Consider the following 19,517-nt stretch of genomic DNA (forward strand, 5'->3'; position numbering starts at 1 on the left):
GAAGCGAGAGAGAAGATCATGTAAGTCCTCCGTCGACCCCTTAAAAATGTATCGAACCCTTCTCCTTTATTCCCTTCTTAATGATCAACCACAGTTTTTAGATACGAGCAAAACGTATTAAGACCCTGCATTTTCCCCATTCAACTCCATCTCTTCCTCGATGTATACTTTAATTTGGATAGTAGTGGGCCTAGGTGTGCCAAAGGGCGCCCGTGTCGGGCCGTCGAGGCCTCGAGTCCGGGGGGCGCCGCCCCCCCTCCGGGTCAATGATCACTAGGACACTTCCGCGTCCTTGGCCGCGTAGGCCTCCTCGTCGACTGCCGCGGACTGCGCAGGCGCGGAGCTCCTCGTGACGCACTGCCGCACGGCCTTGAGAATGATGGCCACCCGGCGGTCGAGCGCCGCAAGGTGCGGCTCCCACAGCACGGGGTTGACCGGGTCGGAGGCCATCGAGTCCCGCATCAGGTGGCTCAGCTTGCGCATGCCGTTGTGGAACCTGCGTTTTGTCGGAAGAAAAAGGAAACGAAGTTTTGGTCAACTGGTCAACACCCGATCTTCAAGGCCAACCCACGGACTGCCGCGAACGCAATGTGGACACGCGAACAAAAATTAGGATTCATTAGAAGGGTACCGGGTAAATGTGATGACTAGGCCAAAGAGAAATGCTCTCTTTCGCTGGTTAGACCTCATTTAGAATATGCTTCTAGTATTAATAGGACCCTCTGAAGTAGGATTGATTGCGTGCAGCGAAGATGAACTAGATTTGTAAAACATTGCTATGAAAAACTTAGCATCGAATCCAAAATATTGGAGGACCTAGGCTGGGAATCACTCAATGGATCGTAGGTAAAATTACAGATTAAATCTCTTGCATACATTGATCATGTGAATAAAATTCGGGAAATTAAGTGTAGAACAGATACAGGGTTCGTCCGGAAAATAAGTGTACTGACTACTGATTTTTTCCCGCCGCTCCAGGCGCGCCCAGCACCGCTCTGACGGGCTGCGATTGGAGGGGAGTATGTTGGCAAGCGACGCTGAAAAAGGCAGTCGGCTCTGAGCTGTGGTGTAGTGAGGAGCTCTGTTAACGCGAACCTCCACGCTTCGACCTACGTCACGGAACGCGATGCCGAAGTTTTTGGAGCAGCGTTAATCCATCAAATTTGCGGTAAAACTTGGGAAATCGTCTACCGAAACTGTCGGTATGATTAACCAGGCTTACGGGGAGTCAGCCATATCCAGAAACATGATCTTTCGGTGGAACAAGGTGTTCGTGGAGGGCAGAGAAGAGGTCGACGACGAGTCTTCGAGAGGTTCCCGATGATGCCTTCGCGGGAGCGTTCCAGGAATGGGAACGCCGCTGGAACAAGTGTATCGACTCACAAGGGTCCTATTTTGAGGAATATTAGCTTAAGATATGTAAAAGTGTAATAAATTTTTTTTCCTGAGCTCAGTACACTTATTTTCCGGACGAACCCTGTAGATTTAAGATTCCATTATTTCCACGAACCCGGTCCTGTCCGGCCCGGTCATGATCACATTAGTAAATTCACCCCCTACCACACATCCTAGAGGTGGCTTGTAGGGCACTATGTAATATTTAATTGTGTAATGCAACCCATATTGTCTCCCGAAACGGCTCTCATTTCGGGAGACAATATTTTACTTTTTGAAGAATTTGAGAAACGGGTAGCCTAGTGGCACGCCGGCCAAGTGCACAGAGACAATTTGCCCTCTGGATCGAACCCCGGCTGACGCATCTGCTTATACCCCCGGCTGCAGATGACGCAGCTCTTGACTGTGCGAGTCTCTCGTCACCTTCGCAAAACGCAACAGGGAATGAAACGGGCTCTGTGGTCAGCCATGGCATGCATACATTCGTTAATGGTGACGCATGGGGTCTGTTGGATCCCACCACACCGAAACACAGCTAAATTTCTTTATGAATAGCGAAAACTCTTTGAGAACTCGACTGATCATACAATAACATGCATTTTCTATGATTCAGTCGTGCAGAAATTGTTTATTGATGCTATAGATTTATAATGTTTAAAAAAACAGCGAAAACCCACTTTTTTCGATGAAAGCATCATTCGCATCTCCAAAACTTAAATATTTTACGATAAAATGTCGGGAGCATGCTTTCAAGATAGAGTCTCTCTTCCTTTGAAATGAAAATGGTTTAATGTTGATCCTGAAAAAAGGTTATATTTATGCTTTATGCTCATGTGCTGATTGTATGCGACATTGAGAAAACAGCAGCACCGAAAGAGGTAAATTAATTGAATAACTAATTTGATTCCTCAAGAACATTTATTTATTAGAAAAACAGTCTGGCAAACTTTATAAAACATTTAAAAATTAAAAGTACATAGATCTTGAAAATCAGTCCAAACCACCAAGTACATGCGGTTTTTATTGCAACACTGAAGAATAATGGCGAAATTGGCGATAAGAATGCACCTCATAGAGAGCTATTTTATCATTCGACTCTGTAGAAATTGTCTGTTTGTCGACAGCATCTGTGTCGAATGACGGGAAATATATTATTTCTAAAAAGCCACAGGTTTTTGCAAACAAACGCTTCGAAGGTTTAATGAAATACACCAGAAGAGCACAAAAGACGAAAAAATGTCGCCCGGCCCAATTTCCTAAGAATAGAAATGGAGGAAATATTTCAGGGCAGAGGAGGGAGGTTGCGTCATCTGCGCAGTCAATCTTGCATTCGTGGGTGGATATGCGCGGACCAATCTTCATCTTTAGCGGACTCGGAATACTTCCACAATGCTAAACATACAATTGACTCTCAATACTTGCAAGCTTATAGAAACAGATCCCTAGTGATATATCCATGAATTCATTTTTACCATGTTTCGGCTTGGCCCAGAATTAAGAAAGTTTGCTTTTTATTTTCAAAAAAGACTCCCAAAAAATTAATATTTCGAGAAATATTTCGGACTAATGTTAAACTAATAGAGATAAAAATCCCTTTAATAGCATATTCCTACTTCTGTAGACCTTTGGCTGAAGGCGTTGACTGTTCGACGAAACCGATCGTTTTAAATAAAATTCCCTGGAGTTTACAAAATTTGATTTTTCAAGTTTCTTTCGGGAAAGTTTCAAGCACGATTCACTAAATTCTTTTTGTGTTCAGGCGGTCGCCACAGGAAAAGCATAGCGCCCGCCAGCGGGAGGAAATTCGAGCGAGAGACATACGGGTGAAGCGGGAATTTCCATCAATAGAAAACACGAATCGAGGGAGGCCGGGATTTGAAGAGACATTTCTTTCCGGGATCGGGAATGAATCTCGGGATTGAAAAATTGTGGGATTCGCTCAGATCGAAGCCCTACTTCGTCGCAGCCCTAATCGCTCCCATTCATCCAGGAAGGTGCCCCAAATGCGTACGTACTTTCGTGTCCCTCCTGGCACCAGCACAGTGCCCGACGGTGGGGGGGAGAGGTGCTGTTGGCTGGAGGAGGGGTTTCGAGGGGAGAGGGTCGTGGGAACAGAGAGACGTGCGAAGAGAAAAGCGATGGACGAAGGCGTAGGGGGAGGTTACCAGTTAAACATTCAAGAGGAGTCTGTCAGCGCAGTCATTAAGGGCTTCATTTAGAGGGAGGAGTGGGTCAAACATTAATCTCGGCACAGGACTCTCTTGACCATATCCCTCCCCCACCTTGGCACGCCCCCTTCCTCTCTTCACTCGTTTCTCTAACCGCCGCGGCGAATGCGGAATTCGGTCGTGGGGGAGGGGTTGGCTGGCGATGGGCCAACCAAACCGTGGTCGATGGGGCTCTCGGGGGTCGCGGAAAGGGATGGGGAGTTCTCAATTCTTAATTCGCCCTCCCCCCTGCACCCCCCAGCGGGGCAACGGATCAAAATTTCCCTTCCTTAACAATTAAAATGTCTTCGAGGGCGACAAGTCATCATCGTCGGGGACCAAGTTCGCCAATCCGATGCCCAAAGGACTACTCTCGCGATGAGGATTGGTTCACTGGACGGTTGTCGCCCGATTGACACAAACGTTGAAAAGCGAAGGAACAGCGTGGTTGCGTGAAATTTTGTTTCAAACTTGCAAAAGTGCTAGAGAGACTTTTGGAATGATTCAGCAAGCCTTTACTAATGAAGCTATGAGTCGAAGCCAGTGGTACAGTCGTTGTAAATCGGGCAGAACCTCGATAGATGAAGATTCGCGAACGGGGTGGTCTTCCACTTCGACAGACCCAAACCACGTCAATTTGGCGCGGAAATATCGCCGTTTAGCTGTTATGGAGATAGCCGAGGAAGTTAGTTTTGGATCCAGTCAGACAATTTTGACTGACATTTTGGGCATGACGCGCGTCGCATCAAAATTCGTCCCGCTGGTGCTGACCGATGCAGAGAGACAAAAACGTGTGGTCATTTGTCAGGAACTCCTGGATCGAGCCAAGTCCGACCCAGAGTTTTTTAAAACTTTCTTTTTATTCCCAAAATTAAAATCGACCTAGAAAGGGCACCTTTTCGAATCTATTACGGATATTAAAACTAATAGTGCGGTGGACCTGAAGAGGATCCCTAAGGTACCACCTTCGAGTTCGAGAGCTGGAAGAAACAGTGACAAAGGTGTGTCATCAGCCAAAGCGTGTACTTTGAGGGCGAAACATTCGATTAAGCTGTATCCGTCGAAATAAACAAGTTATAAAATGAGTCCTCTCTTTTTTGATCACACCTTATTTGGGGCCCAAATCATTGGTCTACCAAAAGCGAAGAATTGTTTACTAGCAAAAGTATTTTCAATGCCGAGAAATGGTTGTTTAAATGCGTTCACTTTGGATATTTGCTCAGCCAATTCAGCCAATAAAACAGTAAAGTTCAGACAGTGAAATATTTTCACCACACCTTTTGTGATAAACTAATTCGTATGTCTTTACTGACTGCATTGTGCACTGAGATACTTTCATTTCATCGTGCCAGACTGGACTTGCTCCAAGAGAGTATGAAAACAGGCGCCTGGGTATGTATATATATATGTAAATGAAATTTAGTCAGAAAAACTCTAAAATGAATCAATAAAGAAAGAGTGAATATAACTTTAAAACTATCAATCAGCCCGAAAAATGTTAAACTGTTTCCCTCGGCAGGTGATTCTGCATAAGATGGAGGCAATGGGCAATGGCGAAGGATCTACCTAATTGAAAATGTCATGAAATGAATGCAGTGAGGCGAAAATGGATACACGCATCATGGCGCTGTGAAGACACGAGGGGCGGTTGGTGCGTCGGTCGCATTGGGGCACGCGAAGCGATTAAAAAACACGCGAAAGGCCACCCTGGCGGTGACATGACTAAAGTAGTCCAAACTCAATCCGCGCTCTGGGAGAAATCGACGGAAGCAACGCGACGGGACTCAACGGTTTTGCATTCGCCCGAGTTGTGAGGGGAGAGAATATGGGGGATGGGGCAAGTTGCTCGCGATCCGTCGCTTGAGGAGAAGTCGCGGCAAATAGAAAAACGTCAGCCGGGAGGCAAATGACAAACTTTAAGCGGAGATAATACAAAATTTAACCGAGAGGGATGGTGGAGGGAGTGGGGGGCGGTTTGGGAGTCTATATTTGGCACGGCTAATTATTTATTTCGAGGGAGCGTAGAATGATTTCTCATTCTCCTCCTCCGTTCTCCCTCCCTTCCAATTCCTTCCTTTCATCTCTCTCGTTTGCCCAAAGAAACCGTCCGAGGCGACCGTCGTGCGGGGGCGACTCCTCTCGTGGCTCCGACTCCACGAGAGGAGTCGCTCACCGGGAAGGGGCAGGGGCGAGGACGCCCCTTCCGTCCATCCGCCCGGACGCTGTCGTACGACCTCTCCCACGCGATGCGGCAGGGTTCACGAGTGACCTGAAGGCGGACACAGTCCCCGAGCTCATTTATGTGGAACTCATCGTACGGTTCTCGTGCGGTTCGAACACGATTCCAGTGTGAAACGGGGACGGTAGAAGTGGAGACGGACTGTCCACCCGATTTTCCAGCCGCCATTCCCTCGTTCGAGGGCTGACCCGTTGGGCGTTGGAGTCGCTCCTTCTCTGAGCACATGCATACTGGTCGTATTACACTGTCGCAAACTGTGTGAAACCTCTTGCGAGGACCCCGAACTAAAACAAGGCTTCGGACACCGATACTCGACTCAGCGAATAAAATTGTTTTAAAAATATATTACGATCATGGCGATATTACGTTTTAAAATTTAACTTTAAGTAGGAGTCGTGGTAACCCAGGGGTGGAGCGTTGAACCGGAGGGCTCGGGTTCGATGCTCGGGTACGTTTCTCTGGGAACCCACAGTTTAACACAAACTGTGTGATTTTTCGGGTACCAGATTCCAGGAAAACCACAGTGGGCACTGTTCGCCCTTATTGCCCTGCTAATGCGTGAGTTACACATGCCACTGTTGGGGTTAGTCAGTCCTGGGTGAACTGTGTCATCTCCTACAAAACCGACTTTCGGATCGATTACTGAATTCACGGCTTTGCTTATAATACTCGAAGTTATTAATTGTAGCCTCCTTGTAGCGAGCTTTGTTCAATAAAGAAGTTTCATAAAGAGGATAAGTCATGGATGATAACTGATCGAAAGAACCAAGGGGGTGACGTCCGACGACCCGAGAAAAGACATTTCTGCGGCAATCGGTTCAGAAAATTCAAAAATCTGGACACATTTGCCGTTTGCCGTGGCACGTGATTTTTCAGGTAGCCAATGGGAATAGCTGCATGGAGCGCAAACCGAAATGTTCGTAGATATGGCGACGGTGAACGCTGGGGTGAAGGGAGGGAGGGTGTGCGAGTGAGAGGGCGGGGCAAGGGGCGGGAAGGAAAGCAGGGGTGGAAGGAAAAGTTGGAATTTAATTGGGGTCAAATTGACCCCCGCCATCGACCCCGATGATTTATCAAGTAGCCAATTAAAAAGAATTTCTTCTTGCTGGAGTGCCCATGAATATATAATGGCTACTCAAAATAATTTTTGTTGCCTCCATTTCCACTGTTGGTGGGTGGGTGGGAAAGCACTCTCGAGCAGTGGGGGAGGGGTGGCGGGAGGCTTATTTGGCAAAGGAGGCCTCCGTCCCCGAGAATACGAATAACCTCTTTCTTCGTGCGACGCTGGGAGAGGAGGAGAATGCCATGGCGACGGAATATTACGGACACAAACGACGGATAAATGAATACCCGAGCCACGTGTATGCGTTAGAGGAAGAGATTTTTCTAGAAGGAAAGTAGACAAAACTATTTTCCAAAGTATAGGACGTCATTATTTTCTGGAATCACTTCCATCACTTAAGTTATCAATAATCATGACAAATCACAGAATACTGTGCCCAAGGAAGCACGAATAGAAATTATTGTTCTTGAAATACGGAGTCCTTCTCTGGTGAATTTTGGACAATTCTGGCGATATTTATTTTCATTTTCATCATCATTATTACGCAAAAGAGGTTTGAAAAAGTTACACCAATTTTCTTTGGGATTACTATTTGAATGTCTGTAAATTCACAATTTTGGAAACTATTACGACACACGCTTTAAGAAAAAAAGCCATGAATGGCCTGATAATTTTACGAGACAGAGAGGAAACAAAAACCAACAATGTGTGGTTTGTACAAGAAGTATCGGAAAAAGAGATTTATTTCAGATGTTGTTATAAAACCTCAAAATTCTTCAAAGCACATGCATTGAGCATCTCGACTTTTGTACCCGCGGCCCCAACTCGGGAGGCTCCCTGGTAGGCGGCGGAAGGTCCTTTATTGTGTGTCCAAGCTTCTTCGACGGCACTTGGGGTCCCATGGTCCCAGGTCTTTTCAGGGATTTCACTTTTATAGGGAATAGGAAATAGTCCACTGGTGCCGAGTTGGGACTGTGAATTTGAACTTGATTTGTGGACTTGGGGAATCGTCGCAATGCCGTTGCAGAAGGCCTTCGCCAGCAGACACTTCCGACTCTGCTATTGGCCGTTCGCCTAAAGACCTTCGGAGGACGAGTTTAGCGCATATATTTCGCATCGGCAAATTTTCAGTGATAATGGCGCGTGAACTGCCTTCTTATCAATGCCAATTCGACCTGCGATTATGCGCAAACTTTACCGACAGTCTGAATGCAGTACTTCACGTACTCTTCAGAAAAACATTTTCACCGGTACATTTTATGGTGTGTCCTAGCATAAAATGATCCCCCCATCACAGACTTTCTCTTAAAACAGCTGACGCCTAAGTTAACCCTTCCGTGCGCCATCCACCGGACGTTCTTCAAATGAAGAGGGACATTGAAAGATAGCAGGGGGAGCAGGAGTGGGCAGGGATTCGCGAAATAGGAACCCTTCACGCATTGTCGCGAAGCACCGTCGGTCAGCATGGCACGCGGCGCAATTAGCAGGGCATCGCCGACTGACCTGGCACCCGCCGTGACACGGTTCGAAGAGGCCCCGGGAGGACGGAGGGTCGTCTGTGGTGGCCGATGCGGGGCCTTTCTCGGCGGTGGCGAAGGAAGACATTCTGGTCCCCTTCCTTGTTTTTATTTGGTGCTCCTTGGGGGCGGGGGCGAGAGAGGAGAGCGACGGGAGAATTTCAAAGGGTATACGGAGAGTGTAGTAATGGAATCAAGGGTGCCGAGAGTGAGGTAAGCGGGGAGCAGGGCGGAGGGCTTGTCGGACAATGGCGCGCCGTTGGCGGATGTTCCAAGCGGGGGTGGCGAGGGGCGGTGTGTGCTCAATAATTCACACCCCTCGCTCCCCCCCCCCCTTTCCCCTCTTTTTCCCACCTACCGCCGCAGCGAGGCGAAAGGGTCCCTTTTCCATCGAAGGGGTGGTGTCACGTGGCAACCAATTATCCCTCGGCGAGTCCCCCTCTCCCTCCCCCGTCTTAAACCCTTCGCTCCCGCAGATATTGAAGTGAAACCCTTCCTCCCCTTCGACTTCCTCCGATGAATCTCAAACTCCCCCGATGAAAATGCACACTCACGTTTCGTGCATCGACAGTGGCGCCACCAGAGAAGGCTCCGCGTAGAGGTCGCCAGAGATCGTCGAGTCGAAAGGGTCATTAAAGGCTTCGGAAGATTATTAGTTCGACCCCTCCCCCCCGGGTACATGGCGACACTTTGATCGCAGAGCGTTTGCAATGCACTCGAGCTATGTCGGACTTGATCATGGCAACCGCAACTGAGCAACGAGATATCATCTTTCTCCGGCGTCCGAGGGCGGATGTGACGACACATTCTCTTCTCCTCTTCAACTTGACAGAGCTTCGGGGATGGAAAAACAATCCGGAAGGAATCGCGGTCCGCCGAAGGTCGTCGCATACGCAGAATGAAGACTGCTGGAATTTTCGCAAGCAGTAGAGAGTGTCTTCCTCACTTGCTTCGCACCGCAAGGCCAACGTGTGGAGAAGTTTTGCAGCAACTGTCTCAGGAAAGATGAGTTGGGTTTAGAAAGGGAAGAGGAACGGATGGAGAGCCTATTGCAGGGATGAGAGGTAGAAGGAAGTATTGAATACAATCGGGATGTTTTTGTGTGCTTCGTAGTTTTCGAGAAGGTTTTTGGTGGCGTAGAGTGGTCAAAGCCAATTGACACCTTGAGGAATGATGGATGTGGACTGGACGGGACAGTTATGGACTGATTCGTATAATTTGTGCATTGAATGAATGGCAGGGCTGCAGGGGGAGACTCGGGAGTGGGCAGGTGGGGGCGAGATCGCTGGATACTCATGTACAACATGAGGAAATGCTGAACGTGGTATGCTGAAGCTGGGAATAGGAGTTGGCGGCGATATGAATGAGTTGGCCAGGTATGCAGATGATCATGAAATAATGAAACTGTCAGCCAAGGAAATAGAAGTCATTGTACGCTTCATAGGAACAATACGATAGGTATGGGGTGAAGATTAAATATAGAAAAACAAAAGCAATAGTAGGATTCTCGAGAAGTAGGAAAGCAATATTAGACGCAAAAGACGGAGGGAACAAACTAGAGCGGGTGGAGTGGATCATGTATTTTGGAGGAAAAGGGGAAGCGTGAATGAGACTTTAGGAGAAGAATTGTGACAGCGAAAGAGGCGCTTGCAAGTAAAGAGGTGATGATGGGTACTCTGAGTAAAGATGATAGGAGAGGATTACTTGAACCTTGAAATATGAGGAGTGAGGCTTTATGAACGTGAGGGAGGCAAGAGGATGGGTGTGGGTTTGGAGGCTAGGGGAGGTGTGGTGTGATTACAACCTCCGCAGTTGGACCTTGCCTCCTCCGATTCGGAGGCGTCACCCGACCCAGTGAGCCGAGTCCCGTTGTTGCCAGGAATCATTATGTCTTCGTTACCTTCCATATTTGTCATGAGAATTCAGGTGGTTTCTCCGTCGCTTTCATCAATAGTGTTTTTTACCGTGGCTCATTTCATTCAAATGGTCTATGCCAGCCACCTTTGCAGTCGCACCACTGGGGAACGGAATATGCGAGGACTATTTCCAAGCCTTCTGGTTCCTACCCCTTAACTAACTAGTATAAATGACCCTATCAGGCGTAATTATGATTGCCCACTGCCAAAACAACTCTAGTGGTCAACGGAACGCGAATACCCTTCCAACGCGTCAAGGTCGTAACCTACAGGGGAGAGTAGTACCTGATATTTTAATAATAAAACGCGTAATGCAAATAAAATAAAAATGTGACCTGCACCCATTATTCAACATTCACAATAAGCAATCAAAAATAAACAGTAATAAACCATTGATTCAATTATTTCATCATCGAAACTTTAATCATTCATATTTAAGATATTCAAAAGATTGGAGCCAGATAATTTGGTACGGATGGATCGCACTTAATAAAACATCCTCTCGCAAGGACAAAATTAGCAATTTTTGGCATAGGACTGAAGACAATAATGCAGAGTGAAAATATGAGAGTTTGTTTCTTCACCAAAACTGACCCCGGTGAGGTTCACGTTTTCAATCACCACCAGCGAAGGACACTGATTACTTCAAACGAGCAGCCTATGGCTTCCTACAAGGCCCAGATAAGCGAGGGCAGAATTCAGAGGCGTCGCGCGGGAATCAAACCCAAGGCCCTCCGGGCAGGGTCCGATGACCATCTGCCCTCTACTCAGTCAGGAATCCGTAGAAAATGCGTCACTGCCCGCGAATGAGACGTCTCAGGTAGTCGAAACGCGAGGAGCGAAAAACAACTTCGGTCTGTGGCAATTTGTAGTGCCATCTCCAATCTATGCTAACAGAATCCCTTCTGCGCTTGGGGCCGGGGCCCATCGCAGAGGGCGGATTAAATCCAGCGTGAATCCGCCACGCCTTGGTGCCCTTTCTCCCGACGACCGATCAACCCATCCCTCCGAAACCCTGGACAACAGAGGTAGGCACACTGAATAATTCCGCGTTCTCGTTTGCTGGGAGATGGCGGAGATCTGGAAAGGGAATCTAAAAGAGAGTCTCTTATTTGCCGCTTCAAAGGAAACCGCGGAAAGATGATGATGAAGGGATGTGTTTGGGGGGGAGGGTGGGACGGGGAATCATTGGCGTGATTGGGATGACGGGTCCCCGAGGGCACACCGCGGGAAGCCGCGCGCAGAACGGAGGAAGGGTGACCGCTTCACTTCAGAGGTCACGGCAGAGAATCAATCTCGAGGGCTAAGCGTCAGTCAGCCACTTCAGGCCAACAAATGGCAACTCTCAATACGCAAAGATCCACACAAACATTTGCTAGAGTTAAAATCAGTACGGTTACAAACAGAAATCAAGAAAATATTACCGTGACATCTTATTCCAAAATAACGCGACAGAAATAAAAAGATTAAATAGAAATATTATCGTGCGCCATCGCTTGGCGCACGATATTTGAATGCATTGAACGCATCTTTGATCCTGGGATGCACGACGCGGTCGATGGCACAATTCAGGGTTTTGCGTTTCCTGCCGCCCTTCTCCCGTATGGGTGTGTCACGGAGGTTGTGGTCATGGGTGGAAGGTTTAAGATCGCGTCTGAGGCAAAAATAGTGACGTGCACCGTTGTTCAATGGGGGTTGGTGCTTTGGATTTTGAGGCATCATCGGAAGGAGTAGAGGGAGTGATCCTCCGAGAGCTGCACATTGGTCACTGTGCAAAGTGCCAACATTTTGTCACTTGGCTCGGCACAATAACTAACTATTACAGCGGAATGTGAACATTTTATTCGTTCGTTTGTGAAATGCGACATTTGCAGGGGAAATAAGCGTTTGTCTGCGAGGCGGTGTCTTGGGAAGAGAGAATGTTTAGGAGAGCTCCTTGGGGCGGCGAAGAGGTTCCTCCTGTTTGAGGAAACGAATAAATATGATGAAGAGTTTCTTTTTCTCTTCATTTATATGCTCGGTCCTCTTGTGGAGCGAAGCATTCGATAGCCGCGTGCTCTTTCCGGATCTCTGCCGAGGGCACGAGGACACGGAGGAGAAGTGTATTGCATGTGGAAGCTTCTTGGTTATGATGTCGGTGGGGAAAGTAGTCGGCGGGAACGGTGATGCTGGAACGGTGATGCTGGAACGTTGAATCGGATGCCGAGAATGCTATCTAGCGAGAGCTATTGAGTGCGTGCGGGCTGTGCTTCAGCCCCAAAACACCCCGTCATGCATCCGAAAACTATGACATCCACCATAGGGTACCTCGCCGCTCTTTGTGTACTGATTTAAGGACCAAAGCCAATCATTAAATGCTATAAAATATATATCTGTATCTAATTACCATTACGCATCTTAGTTGCGTTGTTTTATGATTCATTCGCGAGTAATTGATTCCTGAGCGTGGATTCCACAATATTCATCGCATCCCAACAAGAGCACATGCACCCAGCCATACATTTGGTCGCCTCAATAATCGGCAGAGCACGTGGGTGGCGGATTGTGTACTGGTACATTAACAATTCAAATGCCCATGAAAACTTTCACCCATCCGAGACTGGGCAGAGCGCGAAGACGAAAGGGGAGGGGCGCTCCCGTCGATTCTTTCGGAGCAAAGAGACCGTAGCGTCGAAGATGAAAGGCAGCAGAATTGGCGATGACGATGTAATGGAAAAAGGAAACAAGAGAGGCCCGCCTTCCGTGCGCGCATCGTCGCCGTCCTTGTGAAAAAAGGACAAGCGACCGAAGAGCGGGGGGAGGAGATGAGTGGTCCATATATATTTCATAAGCATGTAGCGGCGCCACGAGGGTTGGGAAGAGGGGGGCCCGGGGAGCGGAGTGGAACGAAAGTTCATTTATCCTTTGGGCTGTTCGGCCGAGCACCACCAGGCATTCCACCCGGCTATCGTCTTGACTCACACGCACACATCCGAAGGTAAGGTAAACGTGTCCATAAGCTGATTCCATTCTCTATTTTATAATTGCTTTCATTTGTCTGGAGGGAAATTCTCACTTTTTTCAAAAACACCATATTATATAAAAACTATATCTTGGTGGCACTTTTTGCAAATGTTTTACAGAAAGAGTCACTACGGAAAAACATTACCTATCCTAATACCTATCAATGTTCTCATTGGACGTACTTATTCCCTATAAGATCTTCTATATTTTTTATTGCCAGAGTTCTTCTAAAAACATCGACCAAGCAACGACAATTCAATAGAATAGAATGTTTCAGGTTTAGTGAATTGCCCCGGAAGGACATGCGCAAAGGAAAAGGCTGAGCTATAATCGGTTTGCAAAAATATTGTTCTCCGCTGGATCACATTTCGTAACATTATAATTGAAGAAATACATGAATGAATAAATAAAAAAATTATGCAAAATAAAACAAGAAAAGTTAATATGCATTCTCAATATTTAACTAAAATCCTTTTTTACAAATCACAATCATGAAGAGTGAACATAGCATAATCAATTTTTTTTGTTGAGGGATATGATAGATAGATTTCTTCATTTGGAATTTTTTTTAATTAATAAAAATTATGGTTAAGCTTTTCCTTCACACATGTTCTTCGAGGCCATTTTAATAAAGCTAAACCATATTCTATTAAAGTGACATTGTCATCGCTATGGTCAATTTTTTTCGAAGAACTCTAGCTAGAAAAAAATACGAAAAGATCTTATGGCGAACAAGTACTAACGTCCATTGACAGAGCATTGACAGTTATGACGACCCTTTGAGGACTCCTCAAGTCAAGCTATCAATATTTTAATTAAATATCGGAATGTTGGTAATATTTTTCCGGAACGAAAATATGTACTATAAACCCTTTTGGAAAATTATCGCATAATCGAGACCGTCACAAGCCGTACAGATATTAAAAAATAAATTATTTCATTAAATTTACGTATATGAACGTAGAGTACATGGACTTTTCCATTAAAAGATTTTCTTCACCCTTCATCGAAGTACAGAAGTATTAATATCATGAACTCTTCATAAAATCGATTTTATACGTGACATATATCATTCACATCCCGGCCTCCATCAACATCTTTTGCTGCCTGGCAACAATATATGAATTTGTCATTTCCCTAGAATGATACCCCCAAAGCAAAAGGAGACTATTTTCCCTCTAGCCGAATAGCCCTGGACCTTCGGACAGTTCACACGGAGAAACTTTATTAATTGGGATTTCTAATGTCCGCTCTTTCTAAAGCGTCATTTTCCCCGCGAGTCTTTCTTAAAGAGGAGACGTGGGCGTTGAAATGTAAGAGATTGGGAGGACGGATCGGAAATGGGAAGATTGGAGTGGATGGGTAGGCGGCGGAAGGCTAAGAAGGAGGAGGGGCCGATTCCCCAATTCCCCTCCCCCCTTCGGCAAACAGCAAATGCATCCATTATTGATGCGCTCTCAAGCGCCTCCATCCACCACCCGCCATCTTCTTCCATCCACTCTGTGTGCGTCTGCCTGTGTGTGTCATCCCCCATCCCCCGCCCTCTCCGAGCGCGCGACACCACTCAGCTCACCAACTGCTTCCTCCCACTTGCTGCGAATATTTTCGCCGCCGGGCGTCGGCCAAAACCCCCTCCCTCCCCCTCTTCTCTCACAAAACACACACGCACGCGTGTGGGCGTGTGTGTTTTGTCTGACTCGGAAGAAAAAATTGACGTAAAGAAAATAACAGATTATCGGATAAAATATTTTGAATGAAAATTAATAAATCTTTGCCGACACTGCCGGACACATTAAGTTCTTCTTGTAGAGTATAAGAAACCGAATTCACTCCTGGAGTGCAACTGATATTGCCCTAAAACAATAAAGAGACGAAATGTATAATGGATATAATTACGTTTTTTTATTTTCGTCAAACCGTTCTATGCCTCATCGGCTGTGAATGAATACAACATATGTTTCCGCATGTATTCTCAACACATTCACTCCCGCTTAAATTCGGAGAAAAATACCAGCAGAGTAGGCACCTACCTACGCATAAATTCCCAAATTTTCATTCATTTCACGGGAATTTGAGATTTTCAGATAAAGTGTGTTTTCGCAAAATATTGTGATGAACAGCGTTATCACTCAAATTTTTCGTTGAAACAAGCAACCACCTAACCTTTTTTCGTAAAAATAAATAAAAGAAAGAAATATCATATTTAGACGAGTTTGAAGATAGTTTTTGAGAAAAACTAGATAAACATGGATAAAATGACTTAATTTGTGATTCCGTAGAATAGAGGAAAACTTCAAACAAAAGGAAGCGTTTGCTCTTTATTTTCAAATTCCAAGTCCAAATTGTAAACGCAGAAGCCTTGACGCACGGCCGATTGGGCCGAGTCCCGTGTTTGCCAGGACTCATGTTCTCTCTAGTGACCATCATATTTATCTTGGGAATGATAATTCAGGTGGTTTCCCGTTGCCTCCCTCAATAGTGTTTTTAACGTGACACCATCACTTATTGGCCGCCCCTTTAGGGTCAGACGCCATTGCAGCCGCCTCACTGAGGAACAGACGCTGCGTGGACCACCTTTCGTCTGGCTCCTAACCTTCGACCTAACTGACATGGGTGACCCTATTACGAGCAATTATCATTACTCCCGACGGCACAGCTCTAGGGGTCATCGGAACGCACAAGCCCTTCCACCACGTCAAGGAGGGAGGTGTATGCATATTAATTAAGTAAAAACCAAAATAAATGCTCTTTAACATTTTGCTACCTTCTATTTCATCAAATATTCTCGATGGCGGTTGCTTTGAATGCTATCGGCGTTTTTACGATTGCGATACATGAATGTCACCTATTCCTGGAAATGCAAAACTATGAATCTCAAAACCTTTTTAATAGAGAAATAGGACAAATTCCGATAACGGCAAGAGAGCACAGGAGGTGCTGACGGAGGGAATCCCCGTGAATTAGGGGCATACGGCTCACGTCAGCCATTGGCGAAAAATATGGGATTAGAGTGATCCATCTCTACTGGCGGCGGGTTTTTCTGCAGACAACTTCCCACATTTTAGTCATGAATTAGGCCACCGTTCGTTTTTTCTCACCGCAGTGCTTACGTCCAGCAATTATAATATTTTAGTTGTTGATCCATCGTCGGGGTAAACAGCAGTCGATAATTTAGAATTGAAGTTTTTTCGACGCTGCTATTTTTGCCTCCTCTTCATCATTGCCATATGTGGCCATTGCCATTAATCGTCTGCGTATCCCATTCGCTCCTGAAATCTGCAGTTCTTCCTAGTAATATCTGTATCAATATTTTTAGATTTAAAATCAGAAAGCTTTATTCACCTCGTCCATTTTCCATTGACTAAATTCCTCCCTACTGAACTTTTACTGAATTATCCTCTGTCGTAAGAAACCAAGGCATGTACTGCGTTTTACCCGTTGGGGATGGTGGTCTCATGACGACGCTATTCGGTCGCCACGACTCTCTCACACAATCCATTCAATGAATCTTTGACAAGAGGCCTTGAGCGCAAACTTACGTCCCAAACAATCCAACTCCAGAACTTAAGCCACGGAAAGGTGTTTGCATGGTACAAGGATCTTTGATGAGAAGAGCGTATAATAAGAAGACTGCGAATACTAAAAATATAAAACTATATGAATGGCAGTATATTTTCCATCGTAAACCATTGAACGAAGCAAATAAAATGAAAACTATTCCCAATTATTCCATGCTTCATGCATGTAAATTATTACAAGTTCGCCACAAGTGATATTGAGCTTCGTGAAAAGGCAAGTGTCACGTTACTTCTGAATTTAAGACACACAAGGTTTGTATAAAAAGTATCGGTGACAAATATTTCCTGACGTGTGCGTTAAGTGCTGAATTCGGACCGGCGGTTAAATGTTCGCATCATTACCGGACGTATTGGCGTCATTAAGACAGTAAACACTTTTAATTGAAAATTTGGGCTACACCAAACTCGTCCTCCAGAAGGTCTTTGGACGGACGGCCTAAAGAGCAGAGTCGAGTGCGTCTGCCAGCGAAGAAGTCCCCCCGAGGAAATTGAATGCCCACGATCTGATTCCACCCATGACGCAAATTAGGCAAGATGCTACGGCATCGCGACTATTCCCCAATGCCCTTTAAGTCCCGACCAGCAGACCATTTCCTATTCCCTATAAAAGTGAAATCCTCCCTCCCTCAAAGGCCACCACCCTAAGGGACCATAAGTGAGGTCGAAGAAGCTTGCACGCATGTACCCTTAAGGACCTTCACCAACCAGGGAGCCTTCGAGTCGAGGTAAAGCCGCAAGGGCAAAAGTGTACCGACGGCCAAGGGATGCACTAATTTGAAGAACTTTGAGAACTTGTATCAATATCTGGAATAAATCTAGTTTTCCGACACTTTTCCCGATACTTTTCATACAAATCATGCATAGTTTCGTTTCCTGGAAGCAACGGGGAATGACGTGCAGCAAAGCAGTTTAAATGTCCATTTCTTGCGTCACTGGGCGTGCCATCGAATGCAGGTGAGGAGGTGGGCTTGGAATCCGAACTGGAGTAGATAATCAAATGGAAAAGAGAGCAGAGGAGGGTTTGCACTGCGATGGGGCGAAGACGAGGCGGAAGGGAAGGGCGAAGCGGACGGAGAACTCAGCGGCGCCGAAACGAGAAAGAATAACAAAAGGGGAAGGGCCCACAAACACGCGTCCCGGCTCTCATCAGCAAAAAAGAAGAACGTCGGCCGTGGAATGTTTCTCCTTATTCCGGGCGTTAGTTTTTTTGGCCCACTTGAAATTTCCCAATACACCTCCTGGAAGGGCGAATGCGAAATTTCCTCCCTTGGTCGTTTTTTTGACGGGAGAGCAGGGAGGTTGTGGGAGGGCCGACCTGCGATTCCTTGCTTCGCTTGGCAAGCAATGAAAACACATCTCCGGGACTCGTGGCTGGATGGATGGGAAGGGAAGTTATGCGGCGCATGATGAGAGGGTTCGGGAGAAGGGGACAAAGTGGATCGAAAGGGGATGCGGATCCCCCGAGGAAATTGAATGCCCACGGTCTGATTCCACCCATGACGCAAATTAGGCACCGACCTTGGGAATGATCTATTAAAAGTAAAGAGAGGATTGAAAATTTAGTCAGAGTGAGTCAAATGGGGTCCGTTCAATTTTGTTCAAGAATTTACATTTCTTTATATTCCAGAGGATGAGGGTGATAGTTACCATCCGACGAAGGCTAAATGTTTCGCACGTCTTCGTTTCTATCATTCAAATGGTCGGAGTGCTTCGAGTGGGCAACACCCTTTCAAACCTCACCAATATCATCGGCGATCAGACGACACGAAAACCTCCGCCCTCGTTAAAAAGATGTCCTCCCACACCAAAGTGAAAAACAAGTCTCTTCTTTCCTTTTTATTCACGTCTCCTAAAGTATACCCTGAAATTAGGCTTGGATTGTTTCTCTCTGATCGAATGGAAGCCCTAAGTAATCCTCTACCCAGAAAATGTTTCTAGAAACATACCTTGAGCAGCCAATGATGGGTCTCCAAGCAACGATTTTATAAGTCTCTCCGAAAAATTTCAGGTCTAAAAAAACTATGAAAAAATCTTTCTTATAGCTCCGTCAAATACGTATCCAGGTAAAATATGCTTGAGTGGATGACGGATGCTATTTTCCTGGGCGGCCTACTGTGGCGGCGCCTTGGGGCCAATTTTAAATTATTATACATATAAACATGGACCCAACTGAAAGTAATGCGCATGATTTTATTGTGACGTAACCAGTCGGAAAATGTGGTAAGGAGTCTGCCCTTCCAACGCAGCCGGTCGCCAGTTTGCTCAGAGTACTCTAAGCGGGATGACGTGCCACCGCGTGAAGTGTGTTTTTCGACTTTGTAAAATGGCGCGAAGGATTGGTCTCTTGAGCAGCGATACGCCATCAAGTTTAGCGTGCAGCATAGAAATACTACAACTGACACATTCCAGATGCTTAAAGAGGTTTTCAAGGACGACAGCATTTCAAGATCACATTCCGGAAGGTGACACAAAGCGTTCAAGGAGGATAGGGAGGAGGTCGCCGACGAACCTCGTTCTGGACGCCCAACAACGGCCAGAACCGAAAAAAACGTGAATTGTGTGCGCGAAGTTTAGCCTTTCGTTCGTCGATTGAGCATCT

The 19,517-nt window shown here is 46.2% G+C and overlaps 1 protein-coding gene across 1 annotated transcript in view; it reads right to left on the minus strand.

Moving 5' to 3' along the window:
- Window positions 1-273: 273 nt before the first annotated feature.
- LOC139699881 (extracellular serine/threonine protein CG31145) overlaps window positions 274-19,517 on the minus strand; it is a 326,691-nt gene continuing 307,447 nt past the window's right edge. The window contains exon 7 of the mRNA XM_071598307.1: window positions 274-496. Coding sequence (XP_071454408.1) covers window positions 274-496 — 223 coding nt within the window. The remainder of the gene's footprint in view (window positions 497-19,517) is intronic.

This window comes from Hetaerina americana, unplaced genomic scaffold (assembly GCF_022747635.1).
Source record: "Hetaerina americana unplaced genomic scaffold, ioHetAmer1.1.p SCAF_97, whole genome shotgun sequence".
NCBI classification, from domain to species: Eukaryota; Metazoa; Arthropoda; class Insecta; order Odonata; family Calopterygidae; genus Hetaerina; species Hetaerina americana.